General features: G+C 40.7%; 1 protein-coding gene across 1 annotated transcript in view; it reads left to right on the forward strand.

Moving 5' to 3' along the window:
* Positions 1-1,309: 1,309 nt before the first annotated feature.
* The window catches only part of B3glct (beta 3-glucosyltransferase), a 119,924-nt gene continuing 100,067 nt past the window's right edge, over positions 1,310-21,166 (forward strand). The window contains exon 1 of the mRNA XM_047554229.1: positions 1,310-1,535. Coding sequence (XP_047410185.1) covers positions 1,463-1,535 — 73 coding nt within the window. The 5' untranslated portion in view covers positions 1,310-1,462. The remainder of the gene's footprint in view (positions 1,536-21,166) is intronic.

Here is a 21,166-nt window from a genome sequence, read left to right on the forward strand (position 1 = left end):
TTCCAGTTTTAAGGAGTAAAGATTAGCCACAGGGACAGAAAACTCATTGCCTCCAGACTTCCTTTTCCAGAAGCTGGTTTCAGTGTGTCCTGTAGTACCAGTACCTGGGATGCTGAGGTGGGAGGATCACTTGAGCCCAGGAGTTCAAGACAAGACTGCGCAACTTAGTGAGACCCCATCTCAAACACAAACAAACCCCCCAAAAACCTCAGCAGCTGTTGTGTGGACAGATGATAATTCCAGGCTAAACTCCCTAATGCCACTCAAGCTTATGGGGTTCAAGTCAACAAACATTTATTCACCACCTACTTCTTTATCTCTCCCACATCCTACTAATAACCCTGGGGCCTGGGGCTTCACTAATATCGAGCAAGTGTGAATGTTGAGGTTTGTGGAGAAGAGACTCATGGTAGTAGGTACTTGGTGGAGTGGCAGACACATGGAAGGTGTCTGAAATATATGATTAAATATGAATGAAGGTATGAACAATGCCTGAGAAGGTCAAGGTCTAAACTTAGGCCGAGACATGTGAGTGAAGGCTTGAGGGAGGCCCAAAGGCATGTAGAAACATTAAAAGGGGATTCCTAGTTCCTCATTTATAACTGTTTTCCTCTTTAGTGCAGCACACAACAACTGGGTCAGCCTCCTGTTGGGACCATGACTCTTCCTAGCAGGGGAGGGAGTCCCTTGATAGTCTAATGGAGACAGGAGGGACTCCACTATTGAGGTTTTCCGATGTCATTCCACTGCTCTGTATTCCAGTTTATTTTCATCAGACCTTTTGAATAAAATCATACCCTTCCTCTTTCATGACAGTGAACGTTTAAAATTACAGTCACAGAAAATTACCTTACCACAAACATCTTTTAAAAGCAAACTCCAAGCCAGTGCTCAAATTCCATTTAAAAGAAGGTTATTAATATTAAGTAAAATAGTTGAGCTGATTAAAAACACCTTCATCAAAGCACAACATTGCTGCCAACAATATTAAGAGTTGAATTATTGATTTTTTTGTTCTTTTTATAGCAGTCAGTCCATTAGCAGGGAAGAAAAGTGATTCCTCCTGTAATAAGGAGAAATAGTGACCTACTGTTGGGGACTCAGGCAAGGGGATGACTAAGGTGAGAGGGCAAGAAGGTAGAGGAAGAGATCCAGGTCGGGGGACTGTTGGGGAGGAGGGATGGAGACTGGTGCACAGAGGCAACAGAGGTCAGATACCTAGTGGAACAGCGGAGCCACCTCTGCCCAAGCCCCGCACGGTGGCCACAGCCTCAGCCGCGCGTACCGGGACGCTACCGCTCCCGGCCACCAGAGGGCGCGACACGAGCCGGCATGGCGGAGCCGGAGAGGGAGGAGGGGAGCCGGCGGAGAAGGGTCAGCCGCGGCGGCAGCGGCGCAGCTCCGCTCCCAGTGCGTCTCCGGTCCCCGCGTCCAGGCAGGACGCACAGCCCCAGCGGCCGGGATGCAGTCGCCCGCCTGCCGCGCCCGCCGCCTTGCGTCCTCTGCGCTGCTGGCGCTCCTCGCGTGCTCCGTGGGTAAGTAGCGAGCAGCCCGGGCGCGCGCGGGCGAGGCGTGGGGCTTCCCGGGCACAGCCGCCTGCGCCCGAAAGGGCACCGGCAGGGAGGTGTTGGGCGGCCCAGCTGTGCCCCGCCGGCGCCCGTGTCCCGCTGCCCCGTCCTCGCCGCGCCGCCTCTCAGCAGAGCCGTCTCTCGGCGCCCGGGCGGGACCCCGGGCGTGCCCGCCCCGTGCCTTTCGGTCCCGGGTCCCCGCCGCCCGGCCGGGCCCCACACTCGCGACTCTCCGCCTCCTTCCGCTGGGAGCTGGCGGGCTGGCGGGCTGGCGGGCGGCCGAGCAGCTAGGGCGCAGCGCCCACCCCCACAGGAAGCCGAGGGGAACTGTGCAACTGCGAGAAACTTTGAAAGATGGCGACGGTCCCTCCCCCCTAAGTCCTGCCCGAGTTCCGAGCGCCCGCGCTGCGCCCTCGCTGCGCCCTCGGGATGGAGGCGGCAGCGCCCGGCGCGCACTCCGCTGTCTGGCGTCCCTCGCTCTGCGGGGCCTCGGGACGTGCCCTGGCCCGCAAGACTGTGTTGCCAACTTGGCACCCGCTCTACTCTGATTTTGGGAGGGGAGGACGGCTGTCGGGCTGCGCCTCAGTGTGAGCGGGCGTGGTGTGGGGACACCGGGGGAAGCTTTTGCAAGTCCTGGATCTTCCCCGGCAAATTAGAGAACCCGTCTGAAAACAATGCTTTCCGGTTGCCTGCTGTGGTGGAGGTTTTCTCAGAACACAGAAAAAGATAGCATGACTCCAACAGTGGCAGCGTGAATCGGATTCCTCGGAGTTCTGCTTCCTCAGATGTTGAAGTATAATGTCAGAGAAGCACGCCAAGGCAAGCATATATTAAGCAGATTTATTTAAAAGTAGTAATACAAAGATGGTGGAATGAGACAGACATCATTGCCCTATGTACATGTATGCTTACACGAATGGTGTGAATCTACATCGTGCACAACCATAGAAACGAACATTTGTACCCCATTTGTGTTCAGTGAATCAAAATGCAGTGTGTAAAAATAAAATATTTAAAAAGTAATAATACAGACGTCTCCTGGGAGGGAGAAGGGGGCCATGGCTGATGTTCTAGAATCCCCAGATGTGAGCGTGCCCTGCATCTTTTATAGGTTAGGGTCTCCTTTGCTCTTTCCCCAGCTTGTCTCTCCTTGCTGCTTAAGTGACTAGGCCCAGGAGATGCCAGTGACATAGCAAAAAAGGTGAGAAGCAGATGGCAGGGGAAAGGGCCACAGGGAGGATTCAGGCAGGTAGGGGCCCAGTGGGCATTAATAAACAATTCCCTGCCTGCAGCTTTTTGGGAGGGGCAGTTAGGCAGGTAACCTTGGTGATCAAAAGGACTCTAGACATGGACATTCCAATCTCCCAAGGGCAGTTTCCAACTTCCCAGACTCTGATTGCCTCCATTCCTTGATTTGACCAGAATCCCTATTCTACACTAATTGCCTGTTCTCAATTCTGGCTTCATTCCCCCCTCTAGTTTTAGAAACTCCTTACTACCTTAAGGAAATGGATGATGACTGCTCTTATTTCTAGCTGGAAGAGGGTGGCATGGGGCAAGCCGTTTGGAGTTCCCTTTTAGAAATCAGGTCAATGGAGGGGTCTGTGGTAGAAGTCTGGTTGGGAAGAAAAGGTTGTAAAGTCATCTGGGGCAAGTGCTTCTTTGAGAAAGAAACAAAAAGACATGAGTATTGAAATGAAATTAATACAAAATAAATGTTGCAGCATCTGGAACATGCCAATGAGTATCATGAAGATGACAGAAACCTTTCATCAGGAGGTGGAAGAAATGAGAAGTTGTTCCTATAACAAGACCTAACAAAGGCTGGAGAGGACAAAGCCTTTATTTGGGAAGTTTAACATTGTCAGAGTTGTCAGGAATGTAAACATAATATTTAATTTCTAATGTCATTGATGTCTCCAGAAAATATAGTTAAGCTACTTAATGTCATCTGATTTTTGTAAAATATTCTTTTATTGGTATAACCTGTGTTTAGCAGAGATCTCTGTATTTGTTACTTAGGGCTAGATAATCATACTAGAAAACAGATTAAGCCTACCTGTGTAGGTGAGGAAGATCTGTAGACTTTAAACTGACTAAAAATTTCTGAGTCTGGCAGTTTCTCTTGTTATCAGGGACTCCTGCCTAAGAATCTCTCTTTTGTAGCTTCCAGTCTTTACTTATGCTAGGGGGCTAACACAAGTGTACATCTTAAGTTACATTAAACTATTGTTTCTTTTTTTTAAATGCCCAAGAATGACTGTGTTTTGGTTTTAACTGTTTTGCTTGGTGTTTAAGATCTATCTGATCAAATTGACCTGTTCCTGTCTGTTAAGAGTCAACTGAGTTCCCACAGGGGTCACTCTTGGAGAACTTGAGAGCAGCTACCTAGTTCCTTTAGTGCCATTTGCTAGGTAGGGTCTCCTTGATGAGGTGGCTTCCTTTGGAAGCATCAGGGATGTCTCCCTTCTTTCATTGACCCTCCTCTTTGCAGCAGGTGCACTGATTGGCTTTTTGTCCTCCAGTGGTCTCATTAATCTCCCTGACCAGAAGATCATGTGACCCAGAGTTGCAAAGCTTCTTAGAGAAGTTCTCTTGTTCCCTGAGTTCAGGATGACATTTGGCAAGAGCCAAATGTTGGTTTTCTTGGCCCCTGTATTTTAATCTCAATCTCTAAGTCTGATCTTAAATATCCAGCAAGCTAGTGTCACCAGTCAAAAAGTAAAGAGTACTGGACTTTAACTTCAATGTTTATGACTTTACATTTACCCACTGTTATTTAATTGGGGTCTATATTATCTTATCTGCCCTACAGGTGATGGTTTCCTATCTCAAATTAATTTAGGTTGTTTGCTCTTGAAGCAGTACTTCTGCAAAACATTAATCAGGTAACAGTTTTAAAGCTTATGAGGAAAATACAAAATGGAATTAACAACAGTAAAAACATATTTAATTTGTATAGTAGCTATCTTGAATTTTGGCTGAGCTATACATTATATCCCTTGTTGGATCACAGTTATTTTGCAACAAAAAAAATCTTTTGAATATAACTTTAAATAAGCTGAAGTCTGGCTTATTTTGGAGCCACTCTGATATGTAGTAAGGTGGGAGGCAGAGCCTTATCTCAGGGATGGCAGGGCTCTTCACAAATCTTAGGTAAAATGTCTGAAGTTGATCTTTGCCTCCTCTTTAAATATCATTTTACTAAGTTTACATGTATTGTTTCCTGAGTCTACATGAATGTTAGTCAACACAATATGACATTACATCTAAAACATGAATCAAGGAGAAACTGAGAGAGCTTTTAACTTTCCTTTTGTGTGGCAAAGTGGCAAAATGCTTTCATGTTTCATGATATTAACCTTTAAACAGATCAGGCTCTCACTAACTTTTAGAAATAAGTTTACATTTTTATCCCAGTGTAGAAGGTAATGTAAAATTTTACATATATCCCATTGATAACAGGTCCTGTTATAAAACATTAAATGATATAAATAAGTCTCCATTAAAATTTGCTATTCTTAATAAGTTTAAAATTACCATTACAGACAAGTTTAGTTTGGAGAACAGCAGCTTGATAAATTTTCTGCTTTAAAGACTTGTATACCTGGAAGGTATGAACATATTTAATATACAAAGAACAGTGACTGAAAGGACACACACAGTCTGAACAGAGTCCGAGCACCACGCCACACACCAGAATCTCACACGAGATTTGTTGTCAGTTGCACATGGGGCCAACCGACAAGGCTGTCCCCCCTGGGAAAAGCAGCAGCCTGTCGGTTCTCACAGAGCAGTTTTATAGTCTGCAATCAGAATTTTTAAGCATGCTTAGGGGTTGCATCATGGACTGGGGTGGGGTTGACCTCTACATTTTAAGGGAAGCTAAGGGGAATTATCTCAGGATGGAAACTTAGGAGCCCATAGGTAAAATGGCAGATCTGATGCCAATATTCCTCCTTTTTTGTTTTTATAGATAACGGGGGTGGGACGATGGTCTTTCTTCTGTAGCTTCTTCCTACTTGTTAGGGGTGAAGAGTCTCATTCCTATAAAATGGGGATCAGGGAAGGCTTTAGGTGGGAGCAGAGTTTTGGAGCCAGAGGTGTCAATAGTGAATCATACACCTCAGCTTTGGGTGTCAGGGGCTGGTAGTCTTGAAGGAGAAGCAGTTGATTGACCAATTGGTTGGTGAACTTGTGTATCTGATCTTGTAGGAACTTCTGTAGGCAATTTAGCAGGCATGGTCCTGTTTAGGAAGATCTGTAAACCTTATACCAACCCAAAATTTCTGACTCTAGCAGTTTCTCTTGATAGTTATCAGGCACTCCTTCCTGCTTAAGAATCTCTCAGTCTTTACTTATTCTAGGGGGCTAACATAAGTATGCATCTTAAGTTACATTTAACTATTGTTTCTTTTTAAATGCCCAGAAATGGCTATGTTTTGGTTTTAACTGTTTTGCTAGGTGTTTAAGATCAAGCTGGTCAATTTGACCTGTTCCTGTCTGTTGTTAAGAGTCAACTGAGTTCCCACAGGAGTCACTCCTGGGAAACTTCAGAGCAGCTTCTTAGCTCCATTAGTGCCATTTGTTAGGTAGGGTCTCCTTGATGAGGTGACTTCCCTTGGAAGCACCAGGGATGTCTCCCTTTTCCAATGACCCTCCTCTTTGCAGCAGGTGAACTGATTGGCTTTCTGTTCTCCAGTGGTCTCATTAATCTCCCTGATTGGGAGGTCATGTGGCCCAGAGTTGCAAAACTCCTTAGAGAAGCTCTCCCATTCCCTGAGTTCAGGATGATGCAGAGGGCAAGAGCCAAATACTGGTTTTCTTGACCCTTTTGTATTAATCTTAATCTTAAACTTGATCTTAAACATCCAGCAAGGCAGTCTCACCAGTCTTAAAGTAAGAGTACTGGGCTTTAACATCAGTGTCTATAACCTTACAGTCGTTTACCCTTTATTTATCTGGGGTCTATATTAATACTGGAAGTTACCATTATAAACTCTCTGTCCTGTAGGTGATGACTCATTATCTCAGGTTAATCTAGGTCATGCGTTCTTGAAGCAGTACCTCTGCAAAACATGAACAGGTAACAGTTCTACAAAATGAAATTAGCAAGAGTAAAAATATATTCAGCTTGCGTAATAGCTATCTTGAATTTTGACTGAATTATACATTATATCCCCTATTTGAGATTACAACAAAAATAAATCTTTTGAATACAACTTTGGATGAGCTGGAGTCTGGCCTACTTTGGAGTTATTCTAACATGCAGTGAGGTGGGAGGCAGAGCCTTATCTCAGGTAAGGCAGGGCTCTTCACAAATCTTAGGTAAAGTGTTCTAATTCTGAAGCTGATCTTTGTCTCTTAAATGTCATTTACAACGTTTACATATCTTGTTTCCTGAATCTATAGGAATGTTAGTTAGCACAATATAACATTATATCTAAAACATGAATCAGAGAAAGTCTGAGAGAGCTTTTAACTTTCCTTTGTGTGGAAAAGTGGCAAAATGCTTTCATGTTTCACAACATTAACTTTTAAATAGATCCAGCTCTCATTATCTTTTAGAAATACATTTACATTTTTATCCTAGTGTAGAAGTTATCATAAGGTTCAGATCCAGTTACAGAACATTAAATGATATAAATAAATCCTAATAAAAGTAACTATTCTTATAAATTTAAAATTACCATTACAGACAAGTTTAGTTTGGAGAGTAGCAGCTTGATAAATTTTTCTGCCTTAAAGACTTGTATACTTGGAAAATATGAAAAAATTAATATATAAAGAAGAGTAATAATGCAATTATCTTGATGTTTTATATTAACCAAGTTTAACTTTTAAAGATAAGTTTAGACTCTGTAATGTAGTACAATACTCTAAACAGTTGTTATTTACCATAATTGTTTAAGCCCTAGTTTTAAAGATTAATTGCTCTAGAGAATAAAACTTAACAGACACAGTGTTAAGAGTAAATTGGTGCTTTTAAGAAATCCTTGTCAATTTAACATATGGATTAAACTTTGGTTTATAGCAGTACATTAGTATTTGATCATAGGGAAAAACCTTAAATAGCTTTAACTGATTGTCTAATAAGCATATAACCAACTTAGTTACATACAAACTTGTTGAAATTTGTCCTTTACTTACATACAGACTTTCTTAGCACTTACTGAGCCCCTCATGTATTTCTTACCTAGAAATGTTTTCTTTTCTCTTCTACTAAATATATTTCCCTACTTGGAACCTTCTATTTTCTTTCTTATCAATTGACCCCCTTTTTGTTCACATTCTGAAACAACCCTTATGAAATTTCTGAATTTAGATGAATAACTCCATTTTAATAAGATGAAATACTTTATGTTATTTACAGTACTCTAATTGAAGCACAGCTGAAACTTTTGGATCCTTTGTACATAGAATCACATCTGTTTGTTTACCAATTTATGAAAACAAACAATGTTCAAGTATATCACCTCATGGAATTTAAGGAGTTAAGAGTACTTGGTGTTATATTTAACAGTAGTATTTTAACTTTGTAAATTAATCAGATGTCTCTAATAAACACATTTGAGTAATCCCATGTGTCAAATCTACTTATTTTACAATGAAAACCAAGATATCAGACAAGTATATTGAACAGTATCTACCATCTCTTTCCTGTTGAAGAAAAGTCCTGGAAACAATGAATTAAATATTTTATAGATATCAACATTTTATTGGTTTGACCACCTAGAGAGACTTGTGAGTTAAGTAATTTTAAAAACATTTTACCTTTGTTTACTCCATTTAAATTGAACCTTTTCAAATCATATGAATTAAAGGTATCTGGTTCCATTTTTAATGTTAATTCATGAGCACTTGTTATGTCAATTTTGATATGTACATGATATATGGATGCATGTACATATATAGACAGCGTAATATACACATAACACAAAAGCAAAGGCCTTGTAGTTTTTATTGGTGAATCTCCATTGTAATTAACAGATGTTCAAAAACTGTAGTTGAGTAAAAAATAGGACTGATCAAAAAAGTCATGAACTCAAAAAATACAGAATTTAAGGAAAAAACAAGAGTCCTGGAAAAATGACACAGCTGTTAATTATTTAGTACAGCACCATACAACTTATTTTTTAGTTTAGCTTAGTTGGAGTTCAGGTAAAAGACACTCTTTCCTTTTTTTTTTTTTCCCCTTGGATTTTATACTGGTCTACTGAACCTGCAAGGTTCTTCCATTCACATTTCAATGTTAAGTCTTGACTGAGATCTGGAAGGAACTGAGAGAGATTACTGGTTCCAGCAGAAACTTGATGCCTAGGGCATTTTAACAATTTTTTTTTTTTTTCAGTTGCTAGTCAGACAGGTTTGCTTTTGAGAATGAAGCTACTATACTAAGCTCCTTATTGAGATATGCCATTGGCCATTGAGCTGGTTTGTTAGTGTTTGCCTATCTAGTATTTTGGGTGGATATTTTTAGGGTTCTTTTCCTCTCAGTGACAAAACAGGTTAAATCTTGCTCCATCCTAAGTATTGAACCTGTTGATGGCATAATTAAGCTTTCTTCTTTGAGGTATTATAACCCCTGTCATCTGAGAAGTTTAGGAACTCTGTTGTGGCCTTTTGACATTCCGAGGTGGAGGCACATAAAAGGATACCATCCACATATTGGCGAACAATTGTAAATGTTTTATCTCTAAATTTTGCCAAATCCTTGGCTATGGTTTGTCTGAACAGGTGAGGGCTATTGCCAAATCCTTGAGGCAACTCTGTCTAGGTTAATTGGGATCCACTATCTGCTTCCTCAAAGGCAAGCAGATATTGCAATTGAGAGTCTAGGGTATACAGGAAAAGGCATTTTTAAAATCTAACAGAGTAAACCAAGCAGCAGCTGGAATCTCAGATACAGAGTACGTGGATTAAGAGCTACAGGGTGGAGGGAAATTACTGCTTCATTAATTATTCTAAGTTCTAGACTAGGCAGTTGGCTTTTAAACTCCTAAAATGGGTGAATTGCATGGGCTGTTGCAAGGCATTAAGTTTCTGTCATTTGAGGTTTCGAATGATCTTCAATAAGCCCTTTTTCTTGTCTTTATGCTCCCTTCCTTTCTTTTCCTCTTGATCTTTATTATAAAGAATGGAAGGTGCAAGCTGGAGGAGATCATCTAAGGATTGATCAGGGTCATGTGACAATTTTTGTAATTTCCTCTAAATGTTTGGGACCGAGTGAATGATAAATTTATTTTTTAAAAGTAGGTGGCCCTCTAAGGATTCAGGATCTAGGTGGTGTGTTTTCTTATTGCCTTTCTGAGTCTCTCCATGAAAATAGCAGGACTTTCCCGAAGGCCTCATAGAATAGTTTGCCAGGCACCCTGCTTATCATTTGGATCCCAGTTAGGATGGTTTCTGGGAACGGCCTATGCTCTAGATGGTTAACTAATAGCATAATTTTTCCAGGTGAAGTCAAATACCTGGCATAAGTTTTGAAACATCTCAATATATTTATTTGTATCCTCCAAATACCTCCCTAATTTATTTTATCTGTCTTATGTTTGTGGGGAGCCTTGATTTTTTCCTTATTCGGTGATTCCTTAAGGCTTTCTCCTCTCATGATAGAGATTATTGAGGCCAAGCCTGGTAACATATGAAAGGCACTTTTCTTGATCATTTATAATTTTGCAGTATGCAGGCTAGTGGTGAACATGGCAATACTGTTGACATCTCCCTGAGTTTGAGCTTCCATATGGTCCAAAAAAACCCATCTCTCACCACCTGGCTTTGTCAAAGTTATTTCTAGCCTTCTTTGGCAAAGTGCTAGGATCCTAGTTTGCCCTGTACTGGAGACTCTTGGAGGATTCAGACTTAAGGGCGTTACTGCTTTCCTCCCTGCCTCTAGAAACTCCTAATTATGAAAAAACCTGACAAAAGTAAAAATTGTGCATTTTTGCCTATTTTTTTTACCCTGTAGACTAAAGGAATCTCCTGTGGGTGAGGGGACATCTATTGGTTGTTAGGCGTATAATGTCCTTTTCTTGGAGGGTCTCACAGGAGGGGTTGATTGTAAATGTCTCCCTCTAGTAGCTTAAAGAGAACACAGTGAGCATATTTAAGCACAGGAACAGTAATGGGGAGATTCTAGAGAGACTAGTGAAGGCTAACTATGTGAACAAAGGGAACCTGGGCATTTTCTTACTAATCATCTGAGACCTTTTCTTAATCCTACAGTTTGAATTCCTAATATCAATGAGGGAAGGGGAACATCCAGGAGGGAGTGGATGTGGGGGAGTTTTGTAAGGCCCAAACAGAGGCAAAGGTAATTGGCCTTTTCCCTCAGTGTCATTTGTCAACTGATCATCCTAGATGCCCCTTAGGGCAGTCAGGAGGGGGAGTTGAGAGAAGGAACCTTTGGGATTCACTTGGGAGTAGCCCAGGTCAGAAAGCCCCGCAGTTGTTCCAACCCTTCATCTACATCCTTGCATCCAAGGTAGACTAGGACTAGGGACACTGTGTACTAACATCAATTGTGCTCTTGGCCTGGACAGAAAAGTAGGAAATGGTTTCAGCAGGACCCAACATGCCTGGTCTGCACAGAGCAGTTGATCGGGAACTGCCTGGGCCGGGAAATCTCTCACCTGAGTCTTGAAGGATGGCGGCTGCACTAGCTGCATTTAAGTAGCCAACAGGTACCCATTTGACCCTCCAAAATAAAAAGATGGGAAGATGCACCTCAAACAGATGTGGGGTGCATGGAGAGAGAAGCTTACCTTGGTGTCGATCTCAGTGAAACCTCCAAATCTGATACTGCCATTTATCTGTGGCAAGTTCTGCTTCCTCAGATGTTGAAGAATAACATCAGAGAAGCATGCCAAGGGAAGCGTATATAAAGCAGATTTTATTTAAAAGTAGTAATACAGACTTCTCCTGGGAGGGAGAAGGGGGCCATGGCTGATGTTCTAGAATTCCCAGATGTGAGCGTGCCCTGCATCTTTTATAGGTTAGGGTCTCCTTTGCTCTTTCCCCAGCTTGTCTCTCCTTGATGCTTAAGTGACTAGGCCCAGGAGATGCCTGTGACATAGCAAAAAAGATGAGAAGTAGATGGCAGGGGAAGGGTCACAGGGAGGATTCAGGCAGGTACGGACCCGGTGGGCATTAATGAACAATTCCCTGCCTGCAGCTTTTTGGGAGGGGCAGTTAGGCAGGTAACATTGGTGATCAAAAGGACTCTGGAAACATGGACATTCCAATCTCCCAGGAGCAGTTTCCAACTTCCCAGACTCTGATTGCCTCCATTCCTTGATTTGACCAGATTCCCTATTCTACACTAGCTGCCTGTCCTTAATTCTGGCTTCAAATCTTCCACAACTCAGTTGTAACATTGTTGCTACTTTGTAGTATAGAAATAAAATGCCTAAGCAGAAATACATATTATCTCATTTGAGAAACAAAGAACTACTATGTAGCAGGAAATTAACAAGACTGTGTAAAGGTCTGCCTCCCTACACTAAATGCTCAGCCTTTGAATAAGGAAGGCTGGATAAGAATCCACTGATTCTCTGTTTGCACACATAAAACACTGCTTCCTGCTGAATGCTGTAGTGCCCCCTGGGTCTGTGCAGAGAATCCTTCAGCATTTCTTGTGGGCTCATCCTGGATATGGAGAAGGTGATTTCACCTCCCTTGTTGGGATGTGGGCCCTGGGATGCAGGGAGAGGTGACCTTGCCTGGCATCAGCAGAGTGATTGATCCACAGGAGACAAGCCCTCCTGGTGTGAGAGTAAGAACCCTGGGAGTGCAAAGGGACCCTGGTCCCAGGAACCAGTGCAGGGAGCAGTACCCATGTTATAGACAGGTAGGAACCTGGTTTCAAGAGTAGATTGCCTATAAGTGGCAGAAGAGGACACTATTCACCTCCCACAGTTGCTGGAATAGTCTTGATTGTTCGAGATGAACCCACAACTCTAAGATCCTGGGTGAGGATCTGGAGACACATTCTAATGTGAGTAAATGGTGACCCAATGAGATGGGCTGAGCCTGAAGCGAGAGTGGAGTCCTGATCTGTGGTTCTGTGGCAATACTCCAACCTCTTAGGGCAGCACCAGGCTTTCCGAGAGAGCTACTGGCCTGTTCCACATCAGGGGTTTATACTGACCTGCCAGTGCTAAGAGCTATCTGAAATCTCCCCACCAGGAAGACAGCTGGAAATGGACAAGGCGATTGGTCCCCTCTCCCTACTTCCATGTATGATTGTCATCTTTTAGGGGGAGAAAATGGGTCGTAAATAGAGCAAGCTCATACCCCTAGAGTGTATGGTAAAGCTTTTTTTTTGTTGTTTTTGTTCTTCTTAGTATATTTTTTAGTAGTAGATGGACACAATACCTTTATTTTACTTGTATGTGGTGCGAGGATCAAACCCAGGCTCTCATGCTACCACTGGGCCACAACCTCAGCCCTGGTAAAGATTATTTAAAAGGGATACTCGAGAGCCTATGGATTTAAATTGACTCCCAGAAGACTTCAGACCGTCCGTGAAATAGATTGGCCTTTGGAGTAGGTGGATCCTCTGAGAGATCACTAGATAAAGAGCTGCATGAGCAGGTGCCCAAATTAATTTGAGACCAGAGAGGGGGGGGAAGTGTCACTTTTAAATCCAAGCTGCTGTGGACATAAATGGTTGGGTTTTGTTGTTGTTGTTTAAATTTTTTAGATGTTAATGGACCTTTATTTTATTCATTTATTTATATGTGATGTTGAGAATTGAACTTAGTGCCTTGCACATGCTAGGCAAGTGCTCTACCACTGAGCCCCAGCCCCAGCCCCATAAATGGTTGTTTTATCTGTTCTTGTGTTCTGGGATTCTGCCAAGTTCCTTCTTAGTGCTCAAAGATAGGAGAGACAAATGGAGGGGGTGTGGAAAGGCTGGCCAGACCAGGTCCTGGACCTTTTAAGGATGCTCAGGAGGTCTGAATTCTGCCTTTGGACAATATAGGCATTGCCCTGAGATGCAGGGGTTAGCTCTGTAATTTTCTGCAAATACCTGATCTGAGAGCCTGAGGGACTCAGAAATTTAGGGATGCCCTATTTCCTGTGGGGTTTTCCTCTTTGCTCCAGTTGGGCATAAAGTGGAACTGAACCATGACTCAGAAATACAAGACTACACTCGGGAGAGTGGGTTGGGGAAAAGTTGCAAGAAACTGCCAATTGAGGGGTTTGCACCTCTAAATGAAAACAAAATGAAAACAAGAAACTCTAGAGAAAGAGGCTGCTCACAGGGGAAAAGATAGTGCAATCCCCCCAGATGACCCTCTGAACCATATGTTAAAGTATTAGAGAGAGTTCTAAGATGAAAGGAAAAAAGAAACCAAAGGATGATAAAACACTGTGGTTTTATTTGGATCCTAAAGCCTTCAGTATTCCGGCTCAAACTTTAGGCCTCCTGAAGGCCCAGACTCCCTGACTTCTACCTCTGGGAATGATGCCAACAATGATGGGGAGCGGGGAGAATCTGAGCCAGCTGCAGTGGCCCCCACTTCTCCACCTGCTCTGTATCCTTTACTATCCAAACTAAGGAAGGAGTTAAAGCAACGCCAAAAGGGTATTCAGATTTTATTTTCTGGGGAGGAGCAAGACATGAATTGGAGGACAATAAAGGCAGCGTGGGAGTAATTATGGCCATATCATTTTTTTCCTTCAAAACCTCTGTCTTGAGCTCATGGTTTCTGTGTTGAATTTCCATTTGGTCCTGCATGCCTAAATTAATACGTTTTGTTCCAGCTTGAGCTAGTCCTCTGTTTTTACTTCTGTCTTTATTCAGAGGTCAATTATTCAAGGAAAAGCTATAAAATCTTTGATTCTTCTTGGTTTTTATGTATATTTGTGTGCATCTGTGTATTATATGTTGTGTCTACATATGTCATGTATGTGGTATCAAAATTGGCTTATAGATAAATGAGTGATCATAGATTTAATAAATGGATCCAAATACGTTTTAGTTCATCTGACTTAAGCATTTAAGAAAAAGTTCAATTTAAATTAGTTAGATAAGAATAACGATGTCTTTAAAATAACACACACATTTTATTAGGTGGTCAAGCAATCAATAGAGTGTTGGTTTCTGTAAGATGTTTAAAGTGTAATATCCATTGCTTCTAAAATTTTTCTTTAGCAGGAACCAATGGCTTGTACTCTTAACTACACTTGTCTGATAGCCTGGTTTTTATGAGTAACCTAAAGGTAATAATTAAAAATGAGTAAACCAGATTAAACATAAATGGGATTAGTTTTCAGAAATGTGTTTGTTAAAGGAGGCATTTGATTAATTTACAAAGTTAAAAATATTAAAACATCAATTGCTAAGTGTAATTCAGGTACTCTTAATTTCTTAAATCCATAAGGTAATATATATATATTTGAATATTATATTGTTTTTATAAATTGATAAATGAAAAAAAGGAGAGATTTAAGGTTGCTTTGTTTCTTCATCTTCACTAAAGCAAGATTACTAAAAGTTAAGCTCTAATGCTCATAATTCTATATGCAAAGAGTATAAAAGGTTTAATTAAAATATTGCAAAAAACACAAATACTTCATCTTATTAAAATGGAGTAACTTGTCTAAATTCAGAAATTTCGTAAGGATTGTTCCAAAATATAAATCTAAATATCAGCAACTAAAAATATATAAAAAGTATGGAAATACATTTTAATATTAAAAAATGTTTCTGGAGGAAAAAAAGTATTTTGTATGGTGAAATAAACAAGTGGTAGAGTGTCTAAATAAGTTGCACAAGGTTTTTAGAGGATAAATCTCAAAAATTTTTGTGTGTGATTAAGCTGGCTATCATGAACACAATCAGTTAAATGTATTTAAGGGTTTTTTCTCTAAGGTCAAATATTAATGTATTGATATAAACCAGAATTTAATCCTCTCTGTGTTAAAGTAACAAGGATTTCTTAAAACATTGGTCTGCTCTTGTCTATAAGGATAATTTCTTGTGTCTTTTAGATTTTATTATTCAGGAGAACTAATCTTAAAGGAATTAAGGTTTGTATAACTCTAGTTAAACAAACAACTAGATTTTAGGTTATTACACTACATTACAGATTCTAAATTTTTCTTTAAAACTTAAACTTGGTTAATCTAAGGACATCAATGTAATTGTGATTCTGTTCCTGGCTTCTTTATATATCAGATGTATTTATGGCCTCCAAGTATATAAGCCTTTTTTACAGCATTTTACCAAGCTAGTGTTCTCCAAAATAGAGTCTGTAATAATGGTCTATTTCAGACTTAGAAAAAATAACCAATTTAGTGATTTATTTATATCATTGATATTTTATAGTCAGATATAAATGACTGTCATCAATAAGATATGTACAATCATGTATATAATGTTATGTATATTATGTATTTTATATATATATATATATATATATATATATATATATATATATATATGATTTTTGTGTTACTCCTTACACTGGGTTGGGAATTTAATTATATTTTTAAAAGGTCATAAGGGAGCCTGTTGCCACTTTTACCAAAAAGAAAGTTGGGAGCTCTCTTTTTTTTTTTTAATTCATTTTTCAGAAAAAATGATATATTGTGTTAATTGATATTCATATAAACCCAGGCAAAAAATATGAATACTTTATACAATGACATCTAAAAGGAAGAGATAAGCTTCAGAAATAAAACAGTTTACCTAAGATTTGTCAAGAGATCACCTCACCTGTGTTAAGACTCTGTCTCTCACTTTATTCCATGTTAGGATGACTCCAAAGATGGCTAAACTTAAGTTCAAAAGGTAGATTTTTGTTGTAAAGATTATTGTGATCTCAAAATAAATAAGGGATATAATATGTAACTAAGTAAAGGTTTGGGATTATAAAAATTGTGCTTTGTTTATAGCTATTATACAAAGTACATGTTTTTGTTCTTACTAATTCCATTATGTATTTTCCTTGTAAACTTTATAACTGCTATCAATTAGTGGTTTACCAAAGTACAACTCCTAATAGAACACTCCAAGTTAATTTGAGACCAAAATGTTATCACCTATAGGAGAGATAGGATTTAAGGCTGATTTCTGGCCCTAATACTAGCCTCAATTAAAGAGAAGCATTAAGTATAAAATTATAGACACTAAAGTTAAAACCCAGTACTCCTATTCAGGACTGGTAAAATTGGCTGTTGGATATTTAAAAGCAGAACATGGACACTGAAGTTAAAGAAATAAAAGGACCTAGACAAAAGCAGCTATTATTCTGACACTTTCATTTTAAGGTCATCCAGAACTCAGGGACCCCTCTTTGGGCCTTGCACTTCTGGTAAGTCACTCTGAACTTCTGATCAGGGGGATCAAGAGGACCCTAGAGAACAAGAAGCCAGCTAGTGCTCATGCTACAAAGAGGAGGGTCATTGCAGAGGGAAATGTCCCTAATGCTTCTGAGGAAAGCCACCCATGGTCAGCAAGACCCTGCCTATCCTGGCAGATGGCACAACTGGTAGAGGAAACTAGAGGAGCTAAGAGACTTTTCACTAGTCCCAAGAATAACCCCCTGAGGAATCTCAGCTGACTCTTAACAGTAAGTAGGAACAAAATCAATCCTGACAAACTTGGTCTTAAATACCTGACAAGAAAGTTATAACCAAAGCTTGGGTAAGGTTCATGCTAGGCTGGTGCAATTGGTGGCAAAGGGGCTGAAAATCACCTGGAATTTACAATAAGCAAACTGTGTCAGGAAACCCACCCACACTGGATCAACTGTTGCCAATTGCTATGTTAATGATTATGTCTAGTCCTACTAGACAGACAGGATTCTCTCCTTATGAGATTCTTTATGGGTGCCCTCCTACCATTATAAGAGCTATGCCTGAAGATCTAAAAAAAAAAAAGAAAGAAATTAGGTAACATTACTCTGAGGCAGCAGATGCAGGCTGTAGGCTAGAACCTGACAACTATACACCATTGGGTTAGAGAACATCTACCTGTGAGCCTGACCACATATGCCCACCTCTTTAACCAGGAGATGCTATTTGGGTGAAAGAATGGAATGTCCACTCCTCAAGCCCCTTTGGAGGGGTCCATTCATTGTCATTTTGTCCACCCTAAAGCAGTAAATGTGGCCGAGGTGGCCCCTTGGATTCATCACAGCAGAGTGAAACCAGCCTCTTATGATTAGGAGTACATTCCTAATCCGGCTGCACCATGTACGCTGATCATCCAAAATAAGCAAGCTATACCTGAGAGGCCCCCAAGGACTGCAGCCCTGCTTTGGTCACTCCGGAAGCTGGGTAGTATAGGCATGGCAGAAGCTTGAGGAATTGACTGCTGACTGCGATAAATGAACCATGCTTATTTTCTATGTTGGTCTATGTACTGTGAAGCTTGGGCCCTGCCAGCCTTTACCCTCTCAGTTGCCACAGCCTTAGTTTCTACTGTAGGGTTAGCAGCCACTGCTCCATCCAGTTGGCATTGGGTTGAAAAGCTTCTATTAGCAGTCTTTTACCTCCTTTTGACAGGATGCTTTGTTACTCTTGGTTGTGTTTGATATGGCTCCCACTTGTGGACTTGAGCCTCTCACCTGTGACCCATGTTGTCATATGACTCGACCAGGCCAAGTGATAGCCACAACCCTACTTTATCATATCCATTTCTCCTATCAGGAAACTATTTTAGGAATTTGCCGGCTGGCTCAAAAGGTCACCCACATCCCAGTCTAGACCTGGAAAGGTTGGAACTGCAGGGAATTATTTGGAGGATGGTTTTCAACTTTGGAGGGAATTTAAGAGTCTTCTAAGTATTGTGGTTTTAATGTTAGGGGTCTGCCTTCTCCTGCCTTGCCTGTTACCCCTGGTTATAAGATCTGTTTCTAGTTTCATAGAAGCTCTGGTTAAAATGAAAACAACCACTCATGTCATGATATTGTGGAGATGTAAACTATTAAATCAGGATGATGCTTTTTGACCCTGAAAGGATCTGAGCATCAAAATGGAGAATATGATAGAGATTTTCTCAGGACACAGAAAAAGATAACCTGACACCATCAGTATCAATGGGAACCTTCCCACAACTTGGTTGGAACACGGTTGCTCTGTAATACAGAAATAGAAGGCCTAACCAGAAACATATTACTTCATATGGGAAACAAAGAACTACTGTATAAAAGGAAACTGACAAGAGTATATGAAGCTATACCTTCCTATGCTAAATGCTCAGCCTTTGGATAAGAATCCACTGAGCCTGTGTTGGCAGGAATAAATTCTGCTTCCTGCAGAAGGCCCTGGAGTCTGGTGTCTGGTGAGAATCCTGCAGAACTGCTTCCCTGACGTCCATTCCTTTTTCCAAGCTCCCCACAAAGGCCTTTAACCCTACCTCTTTCTCATAAAAGGATGTGATAAAGTTGTTTAAAAAAAATCCTTGTGATTGACTTTTACCATGTGATTTGTTCAAGTTGGAAACTTGGCTGAAAACTTATTTCCTTTCAGAGTGTTATAATGATACTGTTCTTTCACCCAGGCTTGCTTGGGTTTCCAGGCTCTGAAAAGGCTGTAATTACAAATTTTTAGAAATGGCAGAATGTAGCAGTTTGGGAAGAGACATAGCGTTATTGCACACTGCTTTTGTTAGCCACGGAAACCTTGACAATCCATTTTTATGTGGACTGAAGTTCTCCAAATAGGGGCCTTATTTGCTGCTTCTGTGTCCCCCAGACATTTCTAAAGGTGCTCAGTAAGTGTGGGAAAATCAAGTGACATTAGTTGGTAATTGTTCACACACATGATTAATTTGCTGACTCTGTAATTAAAAATGTTAGGGCACCTTGGACAGAGAAGGTTGTAATTGATCATCTTTGGTGGAAGAAAGTGTTGTTGGGTGCTAGCCCCGGGAGAAGGGGAAGTTGAAGATTTAGAAAATTGACTAGGTGACTGCTGGCTGTATGAGTTGGCTTATTGCCTGAAAGTTTTGCAGCTCCCCAAATGAGTGGGTGATAGCAGAAACTGGCATTCTATTTACAGCACTGCACTTAATAAGGCTGTACTGGGGATATTATGTTTATACATGATATACACAATATATATGCTGAAATGTACATTTGCATTTCTATGCTTTTTATTACCCTTAGGGGAATATTTGCACTGTCCAAACTTGATATTATACTGAAGGACATTCAGAATGAACTGAAGTGTCAACATGTTTCTAGAGATGTCGATTAGCCTTGTGAAGTTGTCAGATAAGCACAATAAATAAGACATAAAACCCATTAAAAGGTCCCTGTGAGACATTTGGGCTTTGTGAACTAACTTTCATGGGTTGGTAGAGGCAGGAGGCTGTATTCTCTGGGGCCTGAAGTAAATCACAACTATGTTTTATTGAGGTTTACTTTGACGTTAGGGGAAGGGACATTGAAACATAGGAAAACAAAGAAACATTTAAGGATATCGTGAGTGTGGACTGATGATTGTCTTAAAATTTTGCTTAAACAGTGTAACAAGAGTTCTGAGATGGGATCAATTCTGAAAGTTTGTAAATACCCTAAATATTCCCTTACAAAACTGGTCCAGCCAAGGATAGTTTCTTGACAGACTGTAGCCTATCTATCTATCTATCTATCTATCTATCTATCCATCTATCTATCTATTTATTTATTTTAGAAAAGTCAAAGTAGAAACATTTGTTTTAAATCCATATATGTATACTGAAAAAATTCACTGCATCTTCTGTCCTAATGCCTGGCAACAGTTCTGAAGTCAGATTTATTCAAGCCTTTTGGTCACTACTTATTAGCTGAATGACTTAATGCCTCATTTTGGGGCTCTGGATGCTTAGATAGGAGGGCAAGTTCAAAGCCAGCCTCAGCAACAGTGAGGCACTAAGCAACTCAGTGAGGCCCCATCTCTAAATTAAATACAAAATGGGGCTGGGGATATGGCTCAGTTGTTTAGTGCCCCTAAAAAAAAAAAAAAAAAAAAAAAAAAAAAAAGCCTCATTTTTCTCATATAAAACTGAAGGCTTAGATTGATTAGGAACTTGGAAACTTTGCTGTCCCTTACAGTTTTAACAAACTGATTCCATTGTAGCTAACTGCCTACCCAATAGCTCTTTGTCTCCTTTTTCTAATAAACCTCAATGGGATTATCCTGGGGTTGAGGGGAGGGTGGTGGAATGGTGTTAGTGGGGGCAATGTAAAGCATTTCAGCCGCTCTTGCAAATGGGGTGTCTAGTGACATATCCATAAACATTATTGGATAGAATAATCCAATAATCCTGCTGAAATACAGGCCTTTTTGCCTTGTTTCATCCTCCTTCTCCCGTTTCCTGTTTCATGGATCTGATGGCTGGAGCTGGGGAGGCCATATTGTGGCTGTTCGATGACCTTGAAAACAGAGCAGTAGGAAGGATGATAGAGCAGAAAGAGAGAAGAAGCCTGGGTGCTGGGCAGATGTGGGGCATCATGCCAGTCCTGTCTATCACCTATTTCCATTCTTGCATTGCATGAGATTCTACGCAGCCAAAAGTCCTAATTGCTACATCTGCGAAGAAGCTCATTCAAACCAATGGTAAAATAATAGGTATTAGCTTTTATCTTTCACATCCC

Source organism: Sciurus carolinensis, chromosome 5 (genome assembly GCF_902686445.1).
Source record: "Sciurus carolinensis chromosome 5, mSciCar1.2, whole genome shotgun sequence".
NCBI lineage: Eukaryota > Metazoa > Chordata > Mammalia > Rodentia > Sciuridae > Sciurus > Sciurus carolinensis.